This window comes from Zingiber officinale, chromosome 1A, assembly GCF_018446385.1.
Source record: "Zingiber officinale cultivar Zhangliang chromosome 1A, Zo_v1.1, whole genome shotgun sequence".
In the NCBI taxonomy this organism is placed as follows: domain Eukaryota; kingdom Viridiplantae; phylum Streptophyta; class Magnoliopsida; order Zingiberales; family Zingiberaceae; genus Zingiber; species Zingiber officinale.
Genome location: NC_055987.1, coordinates 7184355 through 7207282, shown reverse-complemented (window position 1 = coordinate 7207282; position 22928 = coordinate 7184355). Strand labels below are relative to the sequence as shown.

At 38.2% G+C, this 22928-nt stretch overlaps 4 protein-coding genes across 4 annotated transcripts; 3 read left to right on the top strand and 1 right to left on the bottom strand.

Annotated features, from left to right (window-relative positions):
* Window positions 1–977: 977 nt before the first annotated feature.
* Window positions 978–4098, bottom strand: LOC122016749 (uncharacterized protein At4g28440-like). Its single transcript, XM_042574145.1, has 2 exons — window positions 3820–4098; window positions 978–1488 (listed from the first exon to the last, which is right to left on the bottom strand). The coding sequence occupies exons 1-2, from the start codon at window positions 4058–4060 to the stop codon at window positions 1298–1300; spliced, it is 432 nt and encodes a 143-aa protein (XP_042430079.1). The 5' UTR covers window positions 4061–4098; the 3' UTR covers window positions 978–1297.
* A 184-nt stretch (window positions 4099–4282) lies between these two features.
* LOC122016739 (3-deoxy-manno-octulosonate cytidylyltransferase, mitochondrial-like) lies at window positions 4283–9310 on the top strand. Its single transcript, XM_042574133.1, has 8 exons — window positions 4283–4582; window positions 6075–6120; window positions 6457–6543; window positions 6615–6739; window positions 7008–7147; window positions 7236–7287; window positions 7444–7554; window positions 9043–9310. Exons 1-8 carry the CDS (start codon window positions 4352–4354, stop codon window positions 9133–9135), a joined length of 885 nt encoding a protein of 294 aa, XP_042430067.1. The 5' UTR covers window positions 4283–4351; the 3' UTR covers window positions 9136–9310.
* Window positions 9311–10613: 1303 nt separating this feature from the next.
* LOC121999449 (basic leucine zipper 61-like) lies at window positions 10614–12164 on the top strand. The gene is made up of 4 exons (XM_042554134.1): window positions 10614–11310; window positions 11405–11495; window positions 11588–11714; window positions 11787–12164. Exons 1-4 carry the CDS (start codon window positions 10853–10855, stop codon window positions 11921–11923), a joined length of 813 nt encoding a protein of 270 aa, XP_042410068.1. The 5' UTR covers window positions 10614–10852; the 3' UTR covers window positions 11924–12164.
* A 4142-nt stretch (window positions 12165–16306) lies between these two features.
* Window positions 16307–19918, top strand: LOC122016730 (potassium channel KAT3-like). Its single transcript, XM_042574122.1, has 11 exons — window positions 16307–16505; window positions 16596–16811; window positions 16951–17106; window positions 17190–17247; window positions 17348–17665; window positions 17850–18089; window positions 18187–18285; window positions 18372–18404; window positions 18476–18661; window positions 18764–19499; window positions 19661–19918. Exons 1-11 carry the CDS (start codon window positions 16336–16338, stop codon window positions 19771–19773), a joined length of 2325 nt encoding a protein of 774 aa, XP_042430056.1. The 5' UTR covers window positions 16307–16335; the 3' UTR covers window positions 19774–19918.
* The last annotated feature ends 3010 nt before the right edge of the window (window positions 19919–22928 follow it).

The following is a 22928-nucleotide window of genomic DNA, read 5'->3' as shown; positions in this document are numbered from 1 at the left end:
GCCGATCGATTGGCTCATGCCCAATCGATCGGCTGATCGATTGGGCGAGTCTTCATGACAAGCCTTCTCCCAATCGATCAGTGGTTCGATTGGGAGAAGTGCGCGATCACACAGAACAGCTATGGATCGATCGGTCGATCGATCCAGAGCCCCCAATCGATCAGTGGATCGATTGGGAGGCGCGATGGGATCTAGATCGATCGACCGATTGATCCAGGCGATTCCCAGGAGCACAGAGGCGCTCTGAATCGATCAGCCGATCGATCCAAAGCCTCCCCAATCGATTGGGAGCAATCCAATCGATTTGGATCCGACTGTTGGCATTGTATTTAGCTGGTGGCGTGCGATTTCTTCGACAGCTCTCAACTAGAACTCACGGCCTTCTTCTCTAGCGAGCACAGATCTTCACAGCAACTTCTCCACAGCTCTTACACCAGATCTTGAAGGTTTTTGGAGATTTTTTAAGTCAAGAGGCGAGGAAAAAACTAAGATTTGGGTTTATTGTGCATATCTTGTAAGCTTTTACTTATTTTATATTTCCCTTTCCTTTTTCTTGTACTAAGAATATTGTAAGATTTTCCGCCTTTAGTAGTTATTATAAAAGAATATTATTCATAGTACAGAGTTTGTGATGCGTAGTAATAATTATTCATAGTGTAGGTCCCAACATTTAATACCATTATTGTAATACCTACTCATTAAACGGATGCGTAGTAATTGACGACTTCCATGTTTTACACGTTTTTATCAACGTATACAGATCAGCTTTGACTGTGGTGAATGAACTAATCGCGAGTGATGGCTGTACGTTAAATTATAAATTTTCTAATTAAGTTCCCCTGCGTCGAGGAAACATCCTCCATACCTCAAATGTACCATCCGTGAACTTAGTATTTCGTACCCAAAAAAAAAAAAGAGGTCTGATGAAGAGGAACAGGAGAGAAAAATGAATTAAAAAAAAACAATCGTCTACCAGCTATATCATAAACGATTTAAAACAGACTGGATAGTCACAAGTACAAAGTTCTTAAGTTCAAAAACTATTACAAGCAACATAAAAAAACAATTTAAACTTTAAAAAGAACAAAGGACTTACCAAACTGATGCAGCAACATCCGTAGGTCTGGATTCCTACTAGGTTACGGTAGCAAGCAGTCATTAAAATTCATCCGGAACTAGCATGACTTAGGATAGATGCTTTGACATTGGCTGCACAAATTTATCACCTAAAGGTGTTGTAGTAGTGTCGATGTTTTTTACCATGCTCCAAGTGTGATTATTCGCGGAAATGCAGTTTTTACTCTTCCGCCACATTCACCAATTCATACTCAACCAAAGATAGATTGTTATCCTCTTTTACTGTGAAATCGGCTGGCTCAGTAACCTCGATGCGTCCCCACTTGTCGACGGCCAGTCTCATCGAGCCTTTGAACATATCAATCCTTGCATTGCGAAGAATGATTGTGTTGCCCGGTTTCATTAAGTCAACTGTGAAAGAAAAAAAAAAACCTTATGGGAATAAAAACTGAAAGGAAGGTTAGTTCTTCAAGGGCAAAGACAAGTACTTTCAGATGAGTATAAACGTTGCTGAACTACAAGTAACAATTACACTGAAATGGTAAATTTTCGCTGAGACTAGTATAAAAAACCTAACCACATAAATTTTCATATCTAGGTGGCAATGAAATTCACTGTATTGATTCCGAGTGTTTATGCATAAAAAAAACATTTTAATCGAAGAATCCTGTTTAGATAACAATAACAGGAAAGGCAGAGGTAAAACTGTAAAAGATAAATGCAAACGCACTGCTGCAGTGCTCTCCCACTTGAAAGAAACAGGAGGGATGAGATTTTTCATCTTAATCTGTCACCAAGCATGAAATCATTTAAGCATGAACATTCACAGGAACAAATTTTTAATACACATGAACACATGACCGCACAAAGAATCTTTCGGAGATAACACACTCCAGTTTATGGTGTTCCCAAATGCAATATGATTAAGAAAAAAAAATTATTGGAAATATAATGTCAAAAAGGAAAATGAAGAGAACCACAAAACTACAAAAAGGCACTAAGATGGACAATCGGATGCTCCACTACACTTTTCTTATCCAACAATTTAGACAAAACAAGTAACATCTTGAAATAGTCTAGTCAAGCAGACAGAACAAAAAGGACTTTAAAAGGCCCTTTAATTAAGAGAAATGCTGGGACATAGAGGCAAGTGCTGCAAAGATGCCCTCTATGATTGAGGGCAGAAGCAGAACTAACAAACCCTTGACTGTATTTTAAGGTCATATGCAAACTGTTAATATGACAAAACAGTTTGGTAGACAAGGTATATTGAGAGAGTTTACAGCAATTAAAGTTACTAAGAGAAATTGAAATATCAATCTATGAAGTTAATAGAGAGATATATGTGTTTGGAGTTCTATTCAATCATTTCTAAGGTTTCTACACGCGCAAAAGGTGATATTGCTCACTCCAAGCGGTCCGTAGTAAGTAAATCACAGGGGGCATTTTGCCCTAGCGCAGCAGACATATCTTCCAAACATAGAGCCCATCACAACAAAGTACATTTCCAAGGTTTCTAAAAGCATATATAGGTGGTATGTGATTGGTCCATACGTTGCATGTTGTGGGCGTTTAAGATTATATTAAAAATATTTAAAAAGAGCAACATACATGCTATGATTTACTAATTGATGCATCAGTTTCACGTAGAAAAAATGTCAATCGTATGATACAAAGCACCTGAAATATATGAAACACTATTAATCAACTAACTAATAACACACCCACTTCACACTTTCACATAGAAAAAATATGTCAATCATATGTTACAAAGTACATCAAATATATCAAACAATATTAATCAATAACATATATATATATATATATATATATATATATATATATATATATATATATATATATAAGACTGATTGCTCAACCCTGTTCCCTTTAGTTGGACAAGATAATAGAATTGCTATCCCTTGAAAGGATGGTGCACTTGTCTCGAGACTCAAAACTCCTGAACTCTCTGCAAGAGAACTAGCACTTTCTTTCTCCAAGATATTATATATATATGCGCACATAACACATTGCAAGAGTGCAGAGTTCTAAATCAGTTGGTTGTTCTTACCAGGTTCAACAGAATCAAATATGATTTTTTTTAAATTGCATATGTTATAACTTATGTGCTGCCAAGGATGTGATCATCTGGGAACTTATATAGAAAAGCACCATTCCAAAGATCTGCACCGTGAGCGATCGCAGGGGATGTTGAACAAAGCTTGATCCTACAAGTACAGATGCATAGTGACGCCAGGTTCACCAGCACAATCAACCGGGCAGAGTGGCAACAAAGATGATAGTGGAGTATTAGGTAAGCTGGTCATTCTACACCCGCTACTCTCTTCCTTCTTTCCTCCCGGCTCTTCTCCTCAACCCTCGTGTTCTCCTCTCCTATCCCCTCACAGCAGCTGGGTAAACAGGCACAGGCCTTAGCATGGCCATAGTGAACATACTTCCAATCAAGCCGCATTCCCGTCAATGTTGGTCCGCTTTTGTATCTTAGTAAGGTTTAATTCACCAAGAAAAACGAAAAAGATTCTAAGAGAATCGCGTTTAATTTCCCCCAAAATTGACAGATATTGCTTGGACACCTATGAACAAAGATTATGCGAATGGGCGAAAGAGAAATCCAAGCATGCATAAGAAATAACACCGACAGCAACGTCTCCAATGAAAACAGAAGAAAACAATAGGGACGACGACAAACGTATCGAATCAGGGAGAAGGAAGAAAGCGAACCCTGATCGTTTCGAGCGGTGAAAATGATGGAACCCGTCTCGTCGCCGATGAGGCACTCGGCTATCCTTGTAGAGCGGACGCGAACTGGTGTGGCGGCGTGGCCCTTATTGACCACGGTATCAGATTTCAGAACCTTGGCCGTGAGGGTGTGCCCGGTCGTCCCAGGCTTCAGCTGATCCACCTTCGTGAACACTGGCTTCCTCTTCGCGCCTACCGCTCCCCCTTGCTGCTGCGTCGCCATGGCCACCAAAATCCTAACCCTAGACTACAACCAAATACCGTCTCGAACATGATAATTATAACTGTGCTTCAAACCTTGATACGGGCCCTGCAAACCATGGGCCCGGCCCGTATGAAGCGGAGGTCTGGCAATCGAATTCGGATCGGATCCGATTCTAAAAGGCCGTGTAAATCTACGAAGCGCGAACCGAACAAGGCCCATATAAAATAGGGAATTTATTGTTTATGGAGCGTAAGAGATCCCGTCGACTGACCCCGTAGACACTTCCGATCTTTCCATCTGAGCTCTTCCATGTCGATCTGCGCTAGCTCCTCGCAGTCGTCGTCGGGATCCAGGGCGTGGGTTGCCCATGCGGCGGTTCTCGGGGCAGCGATCGCAGCGGTAGTTGGTGCCCACTTCTATCTCCGCCGCCGGTCCAGCATGTTCCGGAGCCGGGTGATCGGAATCATCCCTGCACGATTCGACTCCTCCCGATTCCAGGGAAAACCCCTTGCTCAAATCCTTGGCAAGCCCATGATCCAGGTCCCGTATACCTTGCTTCATCTGTTTCGACTTCCTGGTCAATTCCGCTAATTTTTGTCTTTTCGGATATGTACTTCGCGTTCTCTGATGTTGCATTCATTTTTGAAGAAATTCTCGTCCAAGATGGGTTCTTTACATGTTAATGGGCATAGAAAGGTTGTTCCTGGCATTTACAATGTTACAAGATGCACGAGTCCATTGGCGGTATCTGTGGATGGGTTTGGTGTTCAATTTCGTGGCCAATCTGTCTCGTATTCGACAAGTATCGAATCTAGCTTGCTGCGGGGAAGTAGGAGTATGGCTCCCATTCTCTCCGTAGTCTAGGGTTAACTTTTGATGTGACCGTATGCATAAGGCTCGGGTCCTCTGACTGTTATTAGATGGATTATCAGTCCATTGTCTACGGTTGCTCATCTAGACGATGCCAATGGGCACGTCAATGTCGTCTGTAGTAGTTTTTGCAGACAGGGAAGTTCTCTCCTTTATGCTTATAAAATATCATAATCGTCATTTTCCTATTCACCTTATAAAGTAATCGTAAGAGAAGATGGTGCTACCTGAACAAGTTTCTAAATCTTCGGCCTTTTCTAAATTTTGAGAAGTCACTTTATCTGTATATAATCGGGAAGTTGATATTATGATTATGGTACTCGAGATTAATTGATTCTGATATTCAACATGGTAAAATGGATGAGATCTCTAATGATAACAGTATCTCTATTTAAGTTCACTGTTGCCAGCTTTTGTTTGATTAATCCGAGTGCGTCTCTGTCTCTGTCTTTCTGAAAAGACTCTTCAATTCTGATTCTTTTTTACAGGCTAACAACCTCAGGTTTGTGTCTTGTTTGAGAACCTGAACAAGTTGAATACTCTGAGTGATTCAAAAAAAAAAAAAAAATGATAATCCCAGTTAACCTTATTGACTATTTCTGGGTGACTGGTCCGGTCCCACGGAAGTTTTCCACCGGTCACCAGGATAAATCTAGCTGCCAACCCAGAAGCTCAGCATCCTTTGATTACGCCCCCCATTTGAAGAAAAAATTCCTGCAAATACGCCGTAGTTGGGGTTCGAACCGAAGGCGCCTGGGGGACAACTTGGATGCCATACTCTGAGTGATTCAAGAAGATTGGAAAAGGCGTTTAACTTAGCTAAATCAAAGTTTGATGACAAAAAGTGACTAAACTGAGATATTGGCTAGTGTGAGGAGTATCAGTAAGAACTATCAAAGAACTAGAAGCTGCTATTTAAAAATTGTTTGATCCTGAAACTTTGCTTGTTAGATTAGCTCTTTTACCTCGCACACTTTCTGGTGGATTTTTGTTATGCGCACAACTACGCCACCCCTCACAGAAATGGACTTGCATGCTATGACGAGAATTATACTGCTACCTACCTCCATTTTTGACCTTTTTGTTTCTAGTTTTTGTCCGTGGATGGTCATTTCACTCATTCTGCAAGTTAACACAGTTGCGTATTTGATTGCTTGGACAGAGAACTTGGGAGAGAGCAAAACTGGCTTCAACTCTTGAAAATGTTGGTAAGTAATCATTTTAATGTGGATTTTTTTTTCTCAAAGAAAACAGAAGTTTATTTAATACATATAATACTGCTGTATTCAGGTTCAACATATTAGACACTCTTACAACCTGTTTTTTGTTTCAACTTCTAGAATCTCTAATATGTAATGAAGTTGAGAAAAAAAAAAGGACTAGTATAACTGCTTAAAGTTGTTGACTGTTGACTCTAATCATGTGACCAACTTTCTTAATTTCCTGAGATTATACAATTTCCAATGTGTGGTTTATTTGGATTTGGGTTACAATACCTATAGGATTTACTTCTCTTTCTTTTTCTTAATTTGTTTATTTTGCAGTTGTGGCTACAGATGATGTGAAGATTGCAGAATGTTGTAGAGGATTTGGAGCTGATGTTGTAATGACGTCGGTAGAGTGCAGGAATGGTAGAAGAGGTTTCTTTGTTCATTTTCAACCCTGGGTTCTGAATTTGATATGTGAAATTGATGATCTGTAGGGACGGAACGCTGCAGTGAAGCAATCCAGAAACTTGGGAAGGACTATGACATAGTTGTCAATATTCAGGGTGACGAGCCTCTTATTGAACCTGAGATAATAGATGGCATTGTTAAAGCATTGCAGGTGGGTAGCAAATTTAACTTTAACAACATGCCATGATTCATTTAAAATTATGGAGAACATAGTGCATACTTCATAGGTTAGCCACAATACTCAGAGTCGTGCTAACAAAATCTGCTGTCAAAGGGTCATTTTTATACAGGAAAATTAGCTTGTTTGCATGTCTTCTTTGTTATAACTTTCTGTCACATGCTCGCACTGATTATGCATTTTACAAACGATCCATTGTGGTTTCCTTTTTCCTTGATTAGGAGAATGCTTTATGTTTCAGAGTGCTCCTGATGCTGTTTTCAGCACTGCTGTCACGTCCTTAAAACCTGAAGATAGTCTTGATCCTAACAGGGTAAAATGTGTGCTTGATAATCATGGATACGCAATCTATTTTTCCAGGGGTTTAATCCCATTTAACAAGTAAGTTTTTTGTATTGTTATTATAACACAATACATTGGCTTAGTTTTTGATGTATTCATCACAATGTCATAATTCTGTAAAATCCAGGTCTGGAAAAGTTAATTCACAATTTCCATATCTACTACACTTGGGCATTCAGGTCTATATATTCACTCTTCTAGATGCGTGCTTTCCTCTACTATCTCTTTTATATATTTCTCTTTTGTTATTTCTTGGTCCTTTTATCTAGTTATTGTGGTTAATATGCTGATCCTCCCACTCTTATGCTCATTTGAATCTTTTTCTGTTTAACCAGAGTTTTGATTCAAAATTCTTGAAGATCTATCCACAGATGCCACCTACTCCTCTACAACTGGAAGAGGACCTTGAGCAACTTAAAGTGCTTGAAAATGGGTACAAGATGAAGGTAAATTAAAATAGATTTTATATGAATGAGGGATTATTTTGTGAAAAATTTGGTAATGTTAATAATTATTGAGTTATGTTAGTTCACATGACGTAGTACCTTAAAGTTACAGAAGTCTAGGTTAAATTCTTTTGCAATAGCTTTAACTTTTAAGATAAGTGGTCATTGCAAATTCTTGCTTCCATTTTCGATCAAGTTAGACAGATGAAAATCCTCCTACCTACTTTTTTTCAAATAAAAAAAATTTGATCAAAAGTTATGTGCTTTGCAAACCTATATTTCAGTAATTATTCTAGTCTTTGAAAGGAAAAAGAGCCGATGGAGTTATGGAAAGGACTGTGCTCAGATCATCACATGATCCAGACTACAGATCTTTGAACTTGAAAATCAGCATTCTAGACTTGAACAGCTATAGATTTGTTTTCAGTACATGCTCATTTGGAAGGAAGGAGGAATATGAATCATTAATTTGGTCCTTTTGAGTGCCTCTCCTCCTTAGATGGCCGACATCATCATCATCACAAACCATTTCATTTAGTTATGTTTTGATTAGCATCACAAAAGTACTCTTTTTTCCCCATTTGTCCTCTTTCCATCTATTGAGAAAGTAGGTTCTCCATTTCCTAAACTCCTAGGGTACGTTTGATTCAGAGTTATTCTTGATAATTTTGGTTATTCATCCAAAGTTATCAGCAAAAATCTTGTTTGGTTTAGGTATTCGATGATTCCCGAGTAATGTTTCATGTCCGACACGTCAGTAAAAGGGTCATGCAGCCTGGAATCGGAAAATCTCAGAAAATTAAGATTTTTCTTGATTCCGGGGTTAACGAATTTTTTTTACCAAAAATATCCTCCGATAGGAAAAAATGTAAAAAAATATTTAAAAATATATAAAAAAATAAAAAAATGTTTAAAAAATTTTAAAAATATTTTTTTAAAAAAATATAAATTTTAAAAATAAAAAATTTAAAAAATTTAATTTTTTTTTAAAAAATTTAAAAAATTTTAAATTTTTTTTAAAAAATAAAAAATTTAAAATTTTTAAAAATTAAAAAATAAAATAAATAAATAAAAATTTAAATTTAAAAAATGTAAAAAAATAAAAAAATATAAATATAAATAATTTAAAAATATAAAAACATTAAAAAATAAAAAAACACATAAAAAGTAAAAAAATATACAAGAAAAAGAAAAGTAAAAAAACATAAAAAAATAAATAATAATAATTATATGTATAGTTGATTTTGTAACTGAGGGTAATACGGTAAAATATTAAACTAAGGTATTCATTAAAACCTTCAAACAAACAAGTTTTTGTTGCATTACTTAGGTTGAACCAAACAACATTTGGTTATGTTTTATTCCATATAACCTTGGTTATGTGATTACCTAGTAATCACATAAATAAGGTTATACATGATAACTTGAACCAAATACATCCTATTGTTTTTTTTGTTTGGGTGAACAACTCCTATTGTTTTATTGCAGGTAATTAAGGTAGATCATGATGCTCATGGTGTAGACACCCCTGAAGATATTCAGAAAATAGAAGCATTGATGCGAGAAAGAAACATTCAGTAACGCTGAAATGAAATGATATAGCCATCCAGTTCATTTACCTTTAACAATGTTACCTTGTTTGTTTTCTTGAAAGACAAGAACAAGATAGTGAGATATTCATTTGTACTGTGCCAAGGTCGATATATAGGCAAACATATAATTAATGATACCAGGCCTCAACAGTGTTCTGACAAAACCAGGCATGTTCTTTAATCTCAGGACCACTGTGAACAATATGCTCCCAGAAACACTCTTTTATTATTATTAATAATATTATTTTTAATTAAGTAAGAAGATTTAATATGCATAAATGCACATGGGAAGGCATGATTGAAGTCCAATACAGGCATGTTCTACGTACGTATTTTATTCATGCAATTATATGTATATGTATCGACTTCAATTATTTGAGCTCACCGTACAGAGTAAAAGGTGATATTTCAACCCAAGTGAATTGTTCCATGCGGATTTGATGTCTCTCTGACAATCTACTGGGGCTATAGAAGTAGAGATCTTGATAATATACCTAATATATGATTGTCAAATAACGTGAGTAAAATTTGAATATACTTTGACATTTTAACGAAATTGAAAATAGGTTAGAATAGGAGATAGTCTTATTTCGTACGAATACACTTCATGATAGCAATAAAAAATTAGAATAAATTTAATCATGTTTTAATTTATAGTCGATTAGAGTTGATCCATATTCACTTATATTTAACGAAAGGGTGTGGATGAAAAACTAAAATCCCCTCATGGTTTATCAAATTTTATAACATACCTCTAAGGTTTTAAATTATCAAAAAAACCCCTTAAGAGTTTGAACACTCATCGATTTCAACATTTAACTATTTACCTTTTAAAGTGATTAACACCATTTTATGAATAATAAAAAATTATAAAAGGTGCACTGAATGTTCAAAAGACTCATTGTACTTTAAAAAATGGAATTTATATTCCTTCACGTCACTCACTTTTAACTTGTTATCATTTAAAGACAAAAAATATATTTGAAGTACAATAATATTAATTTAAAGATTATTATCTACTGTTTGCCACAAATATTAGACGCCCCTACGAGAGACTAACCAGACGGAGGCTGGACAATGATATTATCTTTTATTTTTTTTATTTATAATCGAGATATTCAAATTTTACTTGACTAATTTTAAAAATAAATATTTTCGGATAACTTCCAAATATGATTTATATTATATTTTAAAAGGATATTATAATAAGTTTGGAATTTTAAGCAGTGCTTCAAAAAAAATGAACAAATTCAAGGAGTAAAGTGAAAACACTACGGATTTAGTTGAATATGTACGGTCGCATCAGCACGTGGTTTCCGGTTCCTTCCTTTTTTAAATATCGTCGTCGTCGTCCAATTCCGGTTCCTCTTTTCGCTTCCCTTCTCTATTTTCTCTCCTCTGCTACAGTTACGATCACATGTGACCCATTATAACTCCTCTCTCTCTCCTCCAGGTGAAATTGAACGAGATCCTCTTTCTGCCCACATGTCATCACCTGATCGGCCAATCCAACATCCACAGATCGCCATGCTGATATATCTAGATGGACATGATCTTGTGGAATGCATCTGCATGTCCATCCGTCCATGCCTCCTCCACCGCCACCACCGCCGCCGCTCGTTCTCATCGCCTCCTTTCCTAATTAAAGATATATTCGTTCGCACAGACAGGGCATAGGAGATCGAGGAGGGAGTGCCGCCGGCGCAATGGCGCAGCTCCCTCCTAAGATCCCCCCTTCCGCCATGATCCCCAATCCCAACTGCAGCTGGCCGCCGCCGGCGGCCTTCCTCCTCCCCCCTGCGACCGAGGCGCCGCCTCAGTCCTCCTGGGTCGACGAGTTCCTCCATCTCTCCGCCGCCAGGCGCAGCTACCACCGCCGCTCCGTCAGCGACTCCCTCGCCTTCATCGACGACCCCGCCTCCGAGTTCGACGCCGACCAGCTCCTGTCCATCTTCTCCGACGAGGTGGTCGAGCCCGCCCCTTCCACCTCCGTGCCCTCCGACCACCACAGCGCCAACGGGGACGACGACGACGACGACAAGACCGCCTCGCGAAAGCTGATTGCGAACGAGGCGGAGGAGGCGCAGAGCGCCTGCCTGGCGGAGCCGCCGCAGCCCTCCGCCGGGTCCGACGCCGCAATTGTGGATCCCAGGAGAGTCAAAAGGTCCAGATTTTAGCAAATTTAACACGGAGTTTCGCGTTCATGTTAAATCCGTCCTAAATTTTGGCAATGAATCGGGATCAAATTCGTGGAACAGGATTCTGGCGAACCGTCAATCGGCGCAGAGGTCGCGGGTGAGGAAGCTCCAATACATCTCCGAGCTCGAGCGCAGCGTGACGAGGTTGCAGGTAGATATTTTTATCCGATCAATGGATGGTTTTAATTTCCACATCGACAATTACTAATTAAGCAATTGGGAACCCGATCAATATAATCGAAGACGGAAGTGTCGGCATTGTCTCCACGAGTCGCCTTCTTGGATCAGCAGCGCTCGCTGCTGACGCTCGGCAACAGCCATCTCAAGCAACGCATCGCGGCCTTGGCACAGGACAAGATCTTTAAGGACGGTGAGCTACGTACTGCTTAATTACTTCGGGTAGAAATATGATGTGATTGATGCGATTAAATGGGACAATCAGCTCATCAAGAAGCATTGAAGATGGAGATCGAGAGACTGCGACAAGTCTACCAGCAACAAAATCTAACGACGATACCGCCGCCGCCAACTGCCGAGCCAACCGTCGTCAGCGCAGAAAAGGAATTGGACACCAGCTGAAACTATCAAATCTACGTTATCTCATGCACGGAAATCTGTTCCACTTTTGTGGGTGCGAGTTCGAGTCAATTTAAATTCAAATGTATTTTTTTTCCTTATCGTCTTGTATTTAAATTTGCAAAGGAAAAAAAAAACACTAGCAATGGAGTTGAGAGACTAGCACACAATAGTCTCAGAGGGAGAGCATGTAGAAAGGTTTGTTTGTAATATTGGATCATTTGGTGCACATTTTAACAGTGTCGATGCATGGAATATTGATTTAGAGTAAAACACGAAAGATCGATCCAAGATTATAAAAGACAAAAGGATTCGAGAATTAAACTTGCAAATGATCAGTAAAAAGTAGAACTAACTCCCAACAATACTACGACTTAAAAACTATCAGAAAGTGGAACGTATAATTAATATATAAATGAGTAGCTCTTCCTTCCTGCTGATAAGGCTGCATGTGAGAAGCACTAGCTCTGAGATTCCAACAAATCAGTGCATGTGAAGATGCTGCAAGTTGCTGTACAAAAGTGGTACCATCACCTGATCTGCATGTGGATTTATGGATATATCTTCTTAGCTGTTGGCGCCTTCAGACACAAGACGAGATTTATATTCCTCCTATAATTGAGCCTCTTTCTATTGCTTGGATCGTACCTCTGCATAACACATACTTTTTTTTTTTTAATTTTTTTTTTACGTTTAACCTAATAATCTCTGGCCGACAATCTGGAGAAGCCATTTTGTATCGAGTGATGGATCAAGCCACTGAACAAGTTCAGTCTAAAATAATCAGACAAAAGAATCCCTTTGAAAGATATGCATGTGCGTGCAAAATTTTGTTTCTCGAGTGTTCTGGCCCAAATACAGCCATCAACAAGTTGACACGCGTTCTGTGGAGATCATCGATGATGAAGAGGGTGAGGAAGACTTGAAACGTACTTTAGCAGAGAGTTAGACTGACATGGAGAAGATCCTTGTAAGCCCCTCCAATGCTCAATTTACTATTTGTGTGAGGTAATAAGCTAGATTCTATCGCCATTAGCTGCATTTCCATTCTCTAAGCGCGACGAGTTCAAAGGATGACATTTTGGTGACCATCTCTAACAACCTCATGAGTGCTCATCTATTCACCCAGTGCCATGTGCCCTGAGATATTTGTGGAGGAACAATCTCAATGATGAGGAGGTTATGTTGCCCTTCACTTGCTTTAAGCAAGCCACGTGAGGTGTGGATTGGATACAAGAATGAGGAGATGAGAAAATAGAGTCATTGTGCAGTGGCCTTGAGCATAGATGAAGTCTGAATCTAAGACTGAGGGTTGGAGGGTATCAACGACTGAGGTCGAGCCAGGTAGACAGTGTCAAAATCTGAGACTAAGGTTTGAATTGTGTCAGTGACTGAGGTCAAGTCAAGTAGATGGTACCAGAATCTGAGACTGAGCCATAGAAGATATCAGGTTGAGCAAGGAAATAGTGTCAAGATCTGAAACTGAGTCCTAAAAGATGTTAGTCATTGAGACCGAGCTAGGTAGATGGTTCAAAGATATGAGACTAAAGCAGAGTCAGTCACTGAGACTGAGATGGAAACAAAGTGGAAATCAGTCTTGAGACTGAGATGGAGACGTAGTCCAAGTCATTCCTGAAAGACTAAGTTGGGAGATGAGTCAGAGTCGGGAGTTGAGACTTACATTTAATCAATCTTGAATACAAGTGTACCGTGCCGGTTCGATTAAACCTTCCGAGTAGTCTCATTTTCTTTGGATCATGTTCGACAATCTTGACTTTAATTAACATATCAATATGACTTTTGACCATAAAGATACGTGGGGCTATATATAAAACCGCCATTGAGCAAACCTAATTTTGAACCACATGACTTACTGATGACTAGTAATGAGAGTTTTACTATGTTTGTGCACATGTTCATAGGACAGGAATTTCACAGTGCTGCAATCTGATTCCAGATTAAGATCTTAATCAATGCATATGCTTTGTATTAATTAATGTTAAGTTCATCCTATTGTTATTTTGACAGTATGATTGATAGTTGTGTTAAAAGTAGGCAAAACAGGTTGATTAGTAGCTGTGTTACAAGTAGCTAACTTAATACATTGCAAACCAGATATAAAACCCACAAATCGGGTAGATAATTAGAGGGTTGTTTGGGCTTTCATGCGATTTAAAAGGGCCGCGCCCACAAATCAAGTTGGCTCAGATCCGGCCAAATATAAAGCCCATTTCGATCTCTTTAGCATGCATAGACTTGGAGGATCTACGAGATTGTTGTAAAGCATTTTGCATTGAATCTTTTATTTATGTCAACTCTACAAAATATATATATATATATATATATATATATACACACACATATTTGATATATCACAGATTTAGTGTTCCCCTGTCTTCAACTGCCAGTTGATTCAGTTTCAGTGACAGTTTGCATCTTCTTCCACAGAAAGATGGACAAGATTGCACTCCACCACACGATCATGAATGGACGACTAGATCTAAGATGGTAATGCCGAAAGGGCATGCATGACTAGATCAACCATAGCCGAAGCCTAAGCTCGAGCTTAGTCTAGGCCGATAGGTCATGCATGTTTATCGTACCACCCGCGAGCACGACTTGCTGACTGAGAAATTTGCACCCAACGTGACCCACAAAGACTACACAAACATGAGTGCTGTATGTATGTCGGGGGTTGCACATGAGTTTCTTGTACAAATCATAGTACCAAATTCGGATAACGCTTCAGTAGATGGTCCATAGTTTTTCCCTCCATTATTTGAGCGAATTATTGTACGGCCGATGGGGGGCAAGTGTGGAAGGCATTATTTGCCGGGGGAAGTTAAAATATTTACGAGTAGAAACAGCAGACCATGAGGGAGCACATGGGCTTGAATTGAAGTCTGGAATTTTAATTATGAAAACTTAACGAGCTCTTGTTTTATTCTTACAAGAGATTACAGTGAGGTCCAACAGAGAGGAAGAGAAGAATGAAGACGGGCTGTCAATGAAGGAAAGAAAGGAAGAACAAGAATAAATTTGTCCAACGTAACACAGATTTCTCGACTGTTGCAAGAATATTTGTAAAAACAAAAGAAAAGAAGAAAAATGCTCCAAGGACCCCCTAATGTATTGTTTATTGCAGGAGTAGGGGGGAAAAAGTAGTGAATGCAAAATCTTCATCTCCAAGCTGTGGCATTCATAACCGAAGAATTAAGACCCAAGAACAATGAAGCAGTGAGCTAATCCATAGCTCTTCTTAAGTATGTGGACCACTTAAGAAATGAGAGGTTTGTGATGGAGGATAAAATCTTTGCGAGTTTCAGCCGACCATATCGGTGGTTCAGGTTCTTGGCCTATAATTTATGACATATTTCTCCTCTTCAAATAGTCAATGAGAGCAAGACATGAAGTGGCATAACTATTTCGATGCCACAAAACAATGCACGCACAAATAGGAAGAGAATCGTGTCGCATTTCATGTGCTTAACCAATAAAGGGCAAAAAAAAGAAGCAATCTCATGATGCATTTGAATTGCATATTTTATTTATTATAACTAAAACATCTCAAGCAGAAGCGAGTTGGAAAATAAGGCAGTCTTATCCGTCTTAGCAATCATACATTCCTAGTGTCCACCATGAGGTTTGACACCTAATTATTCAACATTATGAAGACATAAACAGCGATAAACCCACCTATCTAGCTACCTGATCACATGGCTTTGATGGATCAACAAAACAGTAAAGAGGACTGTGATTGAAGTTTCGTGATGAATATGAGCCGAAAGTATTCAGGGTTTTGCACAACTGAGGCTTCTGTCTTAGAACTGAATGAATCATCAATGACCCAGTGATCAGATTATTATCCTACAGAATATATTGACCAAATTCATGGACAGACTGGAAACGTTCAAAGAATGGACCAGCTTTTGGACATTTTCTGCCTGCAATACATGATAGGAAGAATACTTTCATGGTGAGTTCGGTGATTATAGAGGGTAGCTAATCCTTTAAATGACAAATTTCATCCGTTCAATTTCTCTCCAAAGAAATTCCTAGTGGTCCTTTCAAAATTCCATCCATCCCACAACCGCACAAATATATTTTTGCATAAAAGCTCCTCCTCCATTCCCTCCCCCTGGTTTTTTCCTTTTCTTATTTTTTAATTTTTTGTTCTGGCTTAATTTATTCATGCAGTCTGTAGCTTTTCTTTCACCCAATGATGAGATGCAACCGCATTTCTTTCTTGTATCATTTTTCGTGACTTTTCCTTATTCAACTAGCTACTTGCATTTACCAACTATCCAATGAAAACAAGGACAGAGAACATACAGCAACTCTGATCACATTATATAAATGTAGACCATTCCAAGTCCCTTGCCGCAATAGAATACAAAAACATCAAGAGCGCAATCATGTGGCTCTCTTCCTCAAACTACTTGCAGAACTTTTGCAACAAGGGCTCGGGCTTCGATTGCAGAGAATTCAACTTAGATAATGATCTTTTGCCCTCACTTGGAGCCACAATCGACCAAACAATCAAACACAGGAAGTACATTATATCCCCAAACAATCCTCATTACAGGTATACTAAAACAACACTCCTTGTTTTCTCCTGTTCGCATTGTCAAGTTGGCAAGTGCTTGATTTTCTCTTTTCACCCATCATTTTTCAGACTATGGGAGATGTTTCTGATTCTCCTTGTTCTCTACTCAGCTTGGATCTGTCCATTTGAGTTTGCATTTCTGAGATATTTGCCAAGTAAAATTTTCCTTGTGGACAATGTAGTCAATAGCATTTTCGCAATTGACATTGCATTGACCTTCTTTGTTGCTTACGTTGACCTCAAGTCCTATCTTCTTGTTGATGATCCCAAGAGAATAGCTGTCAGGTTAGCATTTAAACTGCAAATGTACATTCAGTTTGCAAGCACTAATTGGCACCATGATTTTGTCCAAAGTCAACACGAATCTTGTATAACATGAAGCTTAAATTCTATTTGAGCTCCATACAAGCTGCTGGCTTAACAGGTACCTATCCACCTGGTTCATCTTTGATGCGTGTTCAACATTTCCCTTTCATTCAATGAGCCTCGTCTTCAATAGACATGGGAATAGCCTTGGCTTCAAACTTCTAAGCATGCTTAGACTCTGGCGATTGCGCCGCGTTAGTTCCCTGTTTGCCAGGTCTATAACTTCTCCAATTTTGTAACACACAAATAGAACAATGAAAGAAACAGAAATTAGTCGATTAATCTTTCTTTCCTCAGACTTGAGAAGGATATTCGGCTCAATTATTTCTGGACACGGTGCATAAAACTCTTATCCGTAAGCGTTTAGCATTTGATTCATTTTATCTTGCTTGCTTCACCCAGCTGTAGGTTCTGAAATCTTAATCCAAGTGCTTTTTTGATCTTCTGTTTTGCAGGTAACTCTTTTTGTAGTTCACTGTTCAGGATGCTTTAACTATATGATCGCTGATAGATACCCAGATCCCAAAAGAACCTGGATAGGTGCAGTCATTCCAAATTTCCAGGAAGATAGTCTCTGGATCAGATATGTAACAGCATTATACTGGTCCATTACAACACTGACTACTACGGGTTATGGTGATTTGCATGCAGAAAACATAAGGGAAATGTTGTTTGATATTTGCTACATGTTCTTTAATCTGGGCTTGACAGCTTACCTCATTGGAAATATGACAAACCTTGTTGTCCATGGAACCAGTCGCACCAAAAACTTTGTAAGTCCAGTCTCTCTAGCTCCATACAAGTCATACCATTCTGGTTGCAGTATTCTAATCAACCAGTTTGTGTATGACTTTTTAGCTTAAGAAGTATTATAGGAACAGCTTGAATGATGGTATGTTACATATATGTTAAATAAGGGCTTGGATTTGACACTTACCATGACCATTTTGCTCTCAGAGGGACACCATCCAGGCTGCTTCAGAGTTTGTATCAAGAAATAAACTCCCGAAACACATAGAAGAGCAGATGCTATCTCACATTTGCTTAAGGTTCAAGACAGAGGAACTCAAACAGCAAAAAATCCTAGATTGTCTCCCAAAGGCCATTCAATCAAGCATAGCTGAGCATCTGTTCCTTCCCATTGTTCAAAAAGTATACCTTTTCCAGGGGGTCTCACTTAATCTCATTTTCCAATTGGCAAGTCTCCAATCATAAACCTTTGATTATATTTTCATGGATTCCTAGGAAATTTAAACCCATGCACTGTGCTGATAAAACCAGTGTGAAACAATAGGTGTCAGAAATGGAAGCCGAGTATTTTGCACCAAATGAAGATGTGATACTCCAGAAAGAAACACCCACAGATTTGTACATCATAGTATCAGGATCAGTGGTTAGTACTCATTAGGAATTTAGAATGTAGTCTTCTTTGCACCATTCAAAAAACAGAGAGACTAATTGTTGGTTTTGTAATTGCAGGAGGTGGTAATGTATTCAGACGGAATTGAAGAAGTAAGACTTGGAGATTATGTATACTTTAGCTAACCAAACACTAAGCGAATTTGACTAAGTATGACTTTCAGGGACATGGGAAGGTTACCACAGGAGGAGTATTTGGAGAGATAGGAGTTCTATGTAAAATATCACAGCCGTTCACCGTAAGAACCATTGAGCTATCCCAAATCCTCAGACTCAATAGGACTGCACTTCACAACACTATTCAGGAAAGCAAAGAAGATGCAACTATTATTATGAGAAATCTTTACCAGGTACATTTAACACTTGTACCACAGTTTAACTAAATAGATAAATTGTGATTTCATTTTCTCACAGAAATAGGACCTGATACTGCTGGTTATTTAAAATCACAGAACTTAAAACTTCATGACAAAGTATACGTTGGGATACATCAAAACAATCCAGAAGATTTTCAGAATGAAGAGTCAGACAGAGATCATATGAATAAGAACAAGAACCATGCAAGTGATGGGCATAACTATCAAATTGGGAAGCTACATACACTGGAACAAATGGAAGAAGGATACCTACAATGTGATAAGGAAAGTAACAAGGATAACTGTGTAATTAAGGAAGTTTCAATTAGTCAAGACAATCAAGAAGTAGGCCTTGCAGAGAACCATATTAGGTTTGAGACAGCTACACAGGAAAGATGCAATGAAATTGCAACAATTCTGCCAAACCTGGAAGCCCCTATAGGCAAAGTAGATGGTGCCACATGGATGGATAAAGATTTTTATAGGAAACATGAGAAAGGAACATTTGAATTACTCTCCAGTGATATGCACAGGATGAATTTCACTAAGAATGTTGAACGAACATTAGTTGAAATGAAACCATCTCACAGAAATCATTATGAGAACCATGGAAGAAGAGAATGGAGAAACTGGCATGGATATTCAGATACTAATGAAATACTGATAAACTCTTGTTCACAAAGTCAAAGTTGTTATTGTCCTAACAATATCAGTAAACTAACAAGAAGGGTGATCATTCAGATGCATTCTCAAGAGGAAAATACAGAAAGACAACAAATGGGAAAAGTGATTAACTTACCTGATACTATAGAGGACCTCCTCAGAATTGGTGGTGAGTAATGCCTGATACTGTTATTTGAAGTTAAAATACTCAAACACATGAATAAACATTGGATTATAATAAGATTTAGAAAGAAACATGGACTATGACCAGATAAAAATAAGATGTAGTTTATTATCCTTAGTTGTAATAATATCTCCCAAAACTTGCAGGTGAGAAGTTTGTGGGACATCATCCTATTAAAGTGATCAACCGAGAGAACGCAGAAATTGATGACATTAGCATAATCCGTGATGGGGACAATCTATATCTAGTAGAAGCATAATAGTAATAGTGAGACTGTCAAAAAGGTTAAGAACTATGGAGGAATAATGGCAAAGACGTTGTTTCTGCACTTAACATGTATACTGCAAGAAGGTTGATGACAAAAATGCAATGATGTGAAAACTTCTCAACTAATCTTGTATAATTAAATTGATAGTTCATGGACTATACTAACTGAGTGATCCAAAACTATCAGAACCATTATATTATTGTTAAATTTAATGCTATATGAGCGTCATGCAATCAATAATTGACGCAACTTTTCACAAAAGTGTGAAGCAAAGTGAATATAGACATGGATAATTGTACGTTGATAAGCACTTAAATGCAAAGAGCAATGCAAATGGTATCACCTGCAAAAGAAATTTAAATAAAGGATCCTTCAACCAAAGTTCATATGAAAGGGTTGTATTCAATTGTTTATGTTTTGACTGTTAACTTGCAAGCCATAGAGATTAAATGGAGTTAGATTTGACAATTGAATTAAGAGCCTTCACATGAATTTGTTGATAGAACTTGAGTTTTCTCCTAACCGCATGAATTCTAGGAACAAAATAAGAACTCGAATCGAGAAAACATAAGACATGATCTAGTTTCATCGAAAACATGACATAATATATAAGCATAAACAAAAATGACAAGAAACTTGATTGAAGAATCATTCTCTTTGTCCTTTAGTGTTGTCTGGAAGATCCTGAGGAAGAAGAAGAAGTGAAAGCAAAAGGGGAAGATCATCCAAATTTCTTGTCAATGGGAATAAGAAACTAGGTCAAGATATGCTCCCCTAAACCCTTGGGGACCTCCCCTTATATAGACAACTAGTCTTTTATCAGTCCATGGATGATAATGGATAATCCAAAATCCAATAAGCTTAAGTTACATCATTTTAATGGATTCGGTTTGTACTCATGTGCACAACTTATAATTAAGCCCACTAATTAGAGATAATAACGAACAATCTCCCACTTGGGCTACTTGTGAGTCGTTTATGAAATGCAAGCAAAACTTTAGTTGATATTAAACTTTATGGGTACAGAATACCCCTATAAATAATCTCGTCTATTAACCTCATTGATATAAAACTAAAGAGGTCATAACTAATATATATGTCTATAATAAACCCCGACAATAATCACAATACTAATGTCATTAATGACATAAATCAAGATGTAGATGTGTAGAGTGGAAATTACATGAAATATGATCGGTACATGTCGATTTCCAACTGGTCCTAAGATAACCTCAAAAAAGGTCAGATCATATTTATAAAATACTCTATGCTAAACTACAATAGCAGATCATGATCCAAATTTTATGATTCTAAAAGGAATCTGTATCATATTTACAAACATCAAATGCTAAATAATAGTAGTAAATTATGATATCATAGTCAGAGTATCAAACAAATATATAAGTTCTCATTAATGTTTTGAACTTTAAGTACGTATTATAATTAAAATAAAATGTTTGTCTTTATTAACATAGAGCAATACAATAAGATAAATATAGACTCCAACTAGATGAATTTTTCATTCATAAGAAGAACTTCCATATCCACAACATGCTCATGAAACACTTTAAGCACCAAGCCCTTGATGAGTGGATCTGCAAACATGGAATCTGTTTTGGTGTACTCTATCATAATCTGGCGAATTTGAACTCTTTCTTTAACCACCAGAAACTTGATGTCGATGTGCTTGGACTTCGACAAACTGCAGTTGTTCTTGACATACAATTCTGTAACTTTATTATCACAGTTGATTCTTAGTGGTCTGTCAATGCCATCTGTAGGGACCGTTGGCCAGCTAGAAGGGGGGGTTGAATAGCCCCTGCACAATAAAGCAAAAGCAAGCAAACCTTTCTCGACTTATAACTTAAACAAACATTTGCATAAATAAAAGATAAACTAAAAAATAGAGGCACCAAAGTTTTACTTGGTTACAACTGGGGTGATTGTTAATCCAAGGAAGTGGAATGTACTAATATCTCCTTCAGGAGGAGAAGCCTCTTTACAGTAGTGAAAGCTCAGAAAAGAAGAAGCTAAATAAAAATTGAAAGCGTACAAGTGTTGTATCAAGAATTGTTTGTTCTTCTTAGCTTCTTGAACCAAGGCTATATTTATAGCTTTGGCCGGGGCGCCTGGAAGGGTTCCAAGCATTTGGAAGGGGATAAAACTTTATCCTTTTCGTAATTGATCGCGATCAAACACGATCTGGACAATATCGCATTCCGAGCGCCCAGAATAGGTCCCGACGCTCAGACCTTTAAAGTTAACCATGTTGACCTTTTCGGTCCTAGCCCTCTGCCTGGGTGCCGCTCGTCTCGGTCCGGGTCTTCCGCTCCGGCTTCGCACGCTTGGGTGATTTCGGCTATCCGGAATAGGGCTCATCCGAACCTAACTTCCGGTCTTCTCCTCGAGCAAGCTTCCACTTCAGCTTCTCATACCTCGGAATCGTCGCATGCTTCCTTCTCGTCTGCCAGCGTATTCTTCCACAGCTTCGTCCCTCGGACGCACTGAGCCCGTGGGCTCTCTCCCGTGCTGATCTTCTCGCTAGCTGCGTTTTTTGCTCCCCGAGCAATCTTCCGCTCCAGCTTCTCGTCCCTAGGAAACATCGCACGTTCCTTGTCGTCCACCGGTGTACTCTTCCATAACACCTCGTCCCTCAGACGCACCGAGCCCGTCGACTCTCTCCAGTGCTGTCCTTCTCGCTAGTTATGTCTTTTGCTCGACTTCTTGTGCTCCTAAGCTCCTGTACACTTAGACACAAGGTTAAACATAACAGGACCTAATGTAAGTTGTTTGATCACATCAAAATAACCTTGGGGTACCAACAATCTCCCCCTTTTTGATGTGAGCAATCGAAGTTAAGATAGAGTAAACAACTATAAATTTAAAACAATAAATTTTGCAATAAAGTGTAAAAAGAAAAAAAAATTTAAGCTACCTCCCCCTAGACTAAATTCACCCTTCTCCCCCTTTGATCACATAAAAAGTGGGGTACAAAAAAAATCTAAGGATAACGTTTATAAAACTCTGATTTCAAATAATTTTAAAAATAATTTTGATAGCAGTAACAATGCAATAATTTTAAAAATTTTCTATGTAAAACTTTTGTGAAATAATCAATAATTTCCTCAGTTAAACAAAATTTTTAA

Excerpts from the sequence above, each read along its gene's own strand:
- LOC122016749 (XM_042574145.1), bottom strand. The coding sequence starts at position 4,060 with ATGGCGACGCAGCAGCAAGGGGGAGCGGTAGGCGCGAAGAGGAAGCCA. Across the intron at positions 1,489-3,819 it reads CACCGCTCGAAACGATCAGG|TTGACTTAATGAAACCGGGC; the intron begins GTTCGCTTTCTT and ends TTTCTTTCACAG.
- LOC122016739 (XM_042574133.1), top strand. The coding sequence starts at position 4,352 with ATGTCGATCTGCGCTAGCTCCTCGCAGTCGTCGTCGGGATCCAGGGCG. Across the intron at positions 6,544-6,614 it reads GTCGGTAGAGTGCAGGAATG|GGACGGAACGCTGCAGTGAA; the intron begins GTAGAAGAGGTT and ends GATGATCTGTAG. Across the intron at positions 7,555-9,042 it reads AAAATGGGTACAAGATGAAG|GTAATTAAGGTAGATCATGA; the intron begins GTAAATTAAAAT and ends GTTTTATTGCAG.
- LOC121999449 (XM_042554134.1), top strand. The coding sequence starts at position 10,853 with ATGGCGCAGCTCCCTCCTAAGATCCCCCCTTCCGCCATGATCCCCAAT. Across the intron at positions 11,311-11,404 it reads GATCCCAGGAGAGTCAAAAG|GATTCTGGCGAACCGTCAAT; the intron begins GTCCAGATTTTA and ends TTCGTGGAACAG. Across the intron at positions 11,715-11,786 it reads GGACAAGATCTTTAAGGACG|CTCATCAAGAAGCATTGAAG; the intron begins GTGAGCTACGTA and ends TGGGACAATCAG.
- LOC122016730 (XM_042574122.1), top strand. The coding sequence starts at position 16,336 with ATGTGGCTCTCTTCCTCAAACTACTTGCAGAACTTTTGCAACAAGGGC. Across the intron at positions 18,090-18,186 it reads TTAATCTCATTTTCCAATTG|GTGTCAGAAATGGAAGCCGA; the intron begins GCAAGTCTCCAA and ends GTGAAACAATAG. Across the intron at positions 18,662-18,763 it reads TTATGAGAAATCTTTACCAG|AACTTAAAACTTCATGACAA; the intron begins GTACATTTAACA and ends TTAAAATCACAG.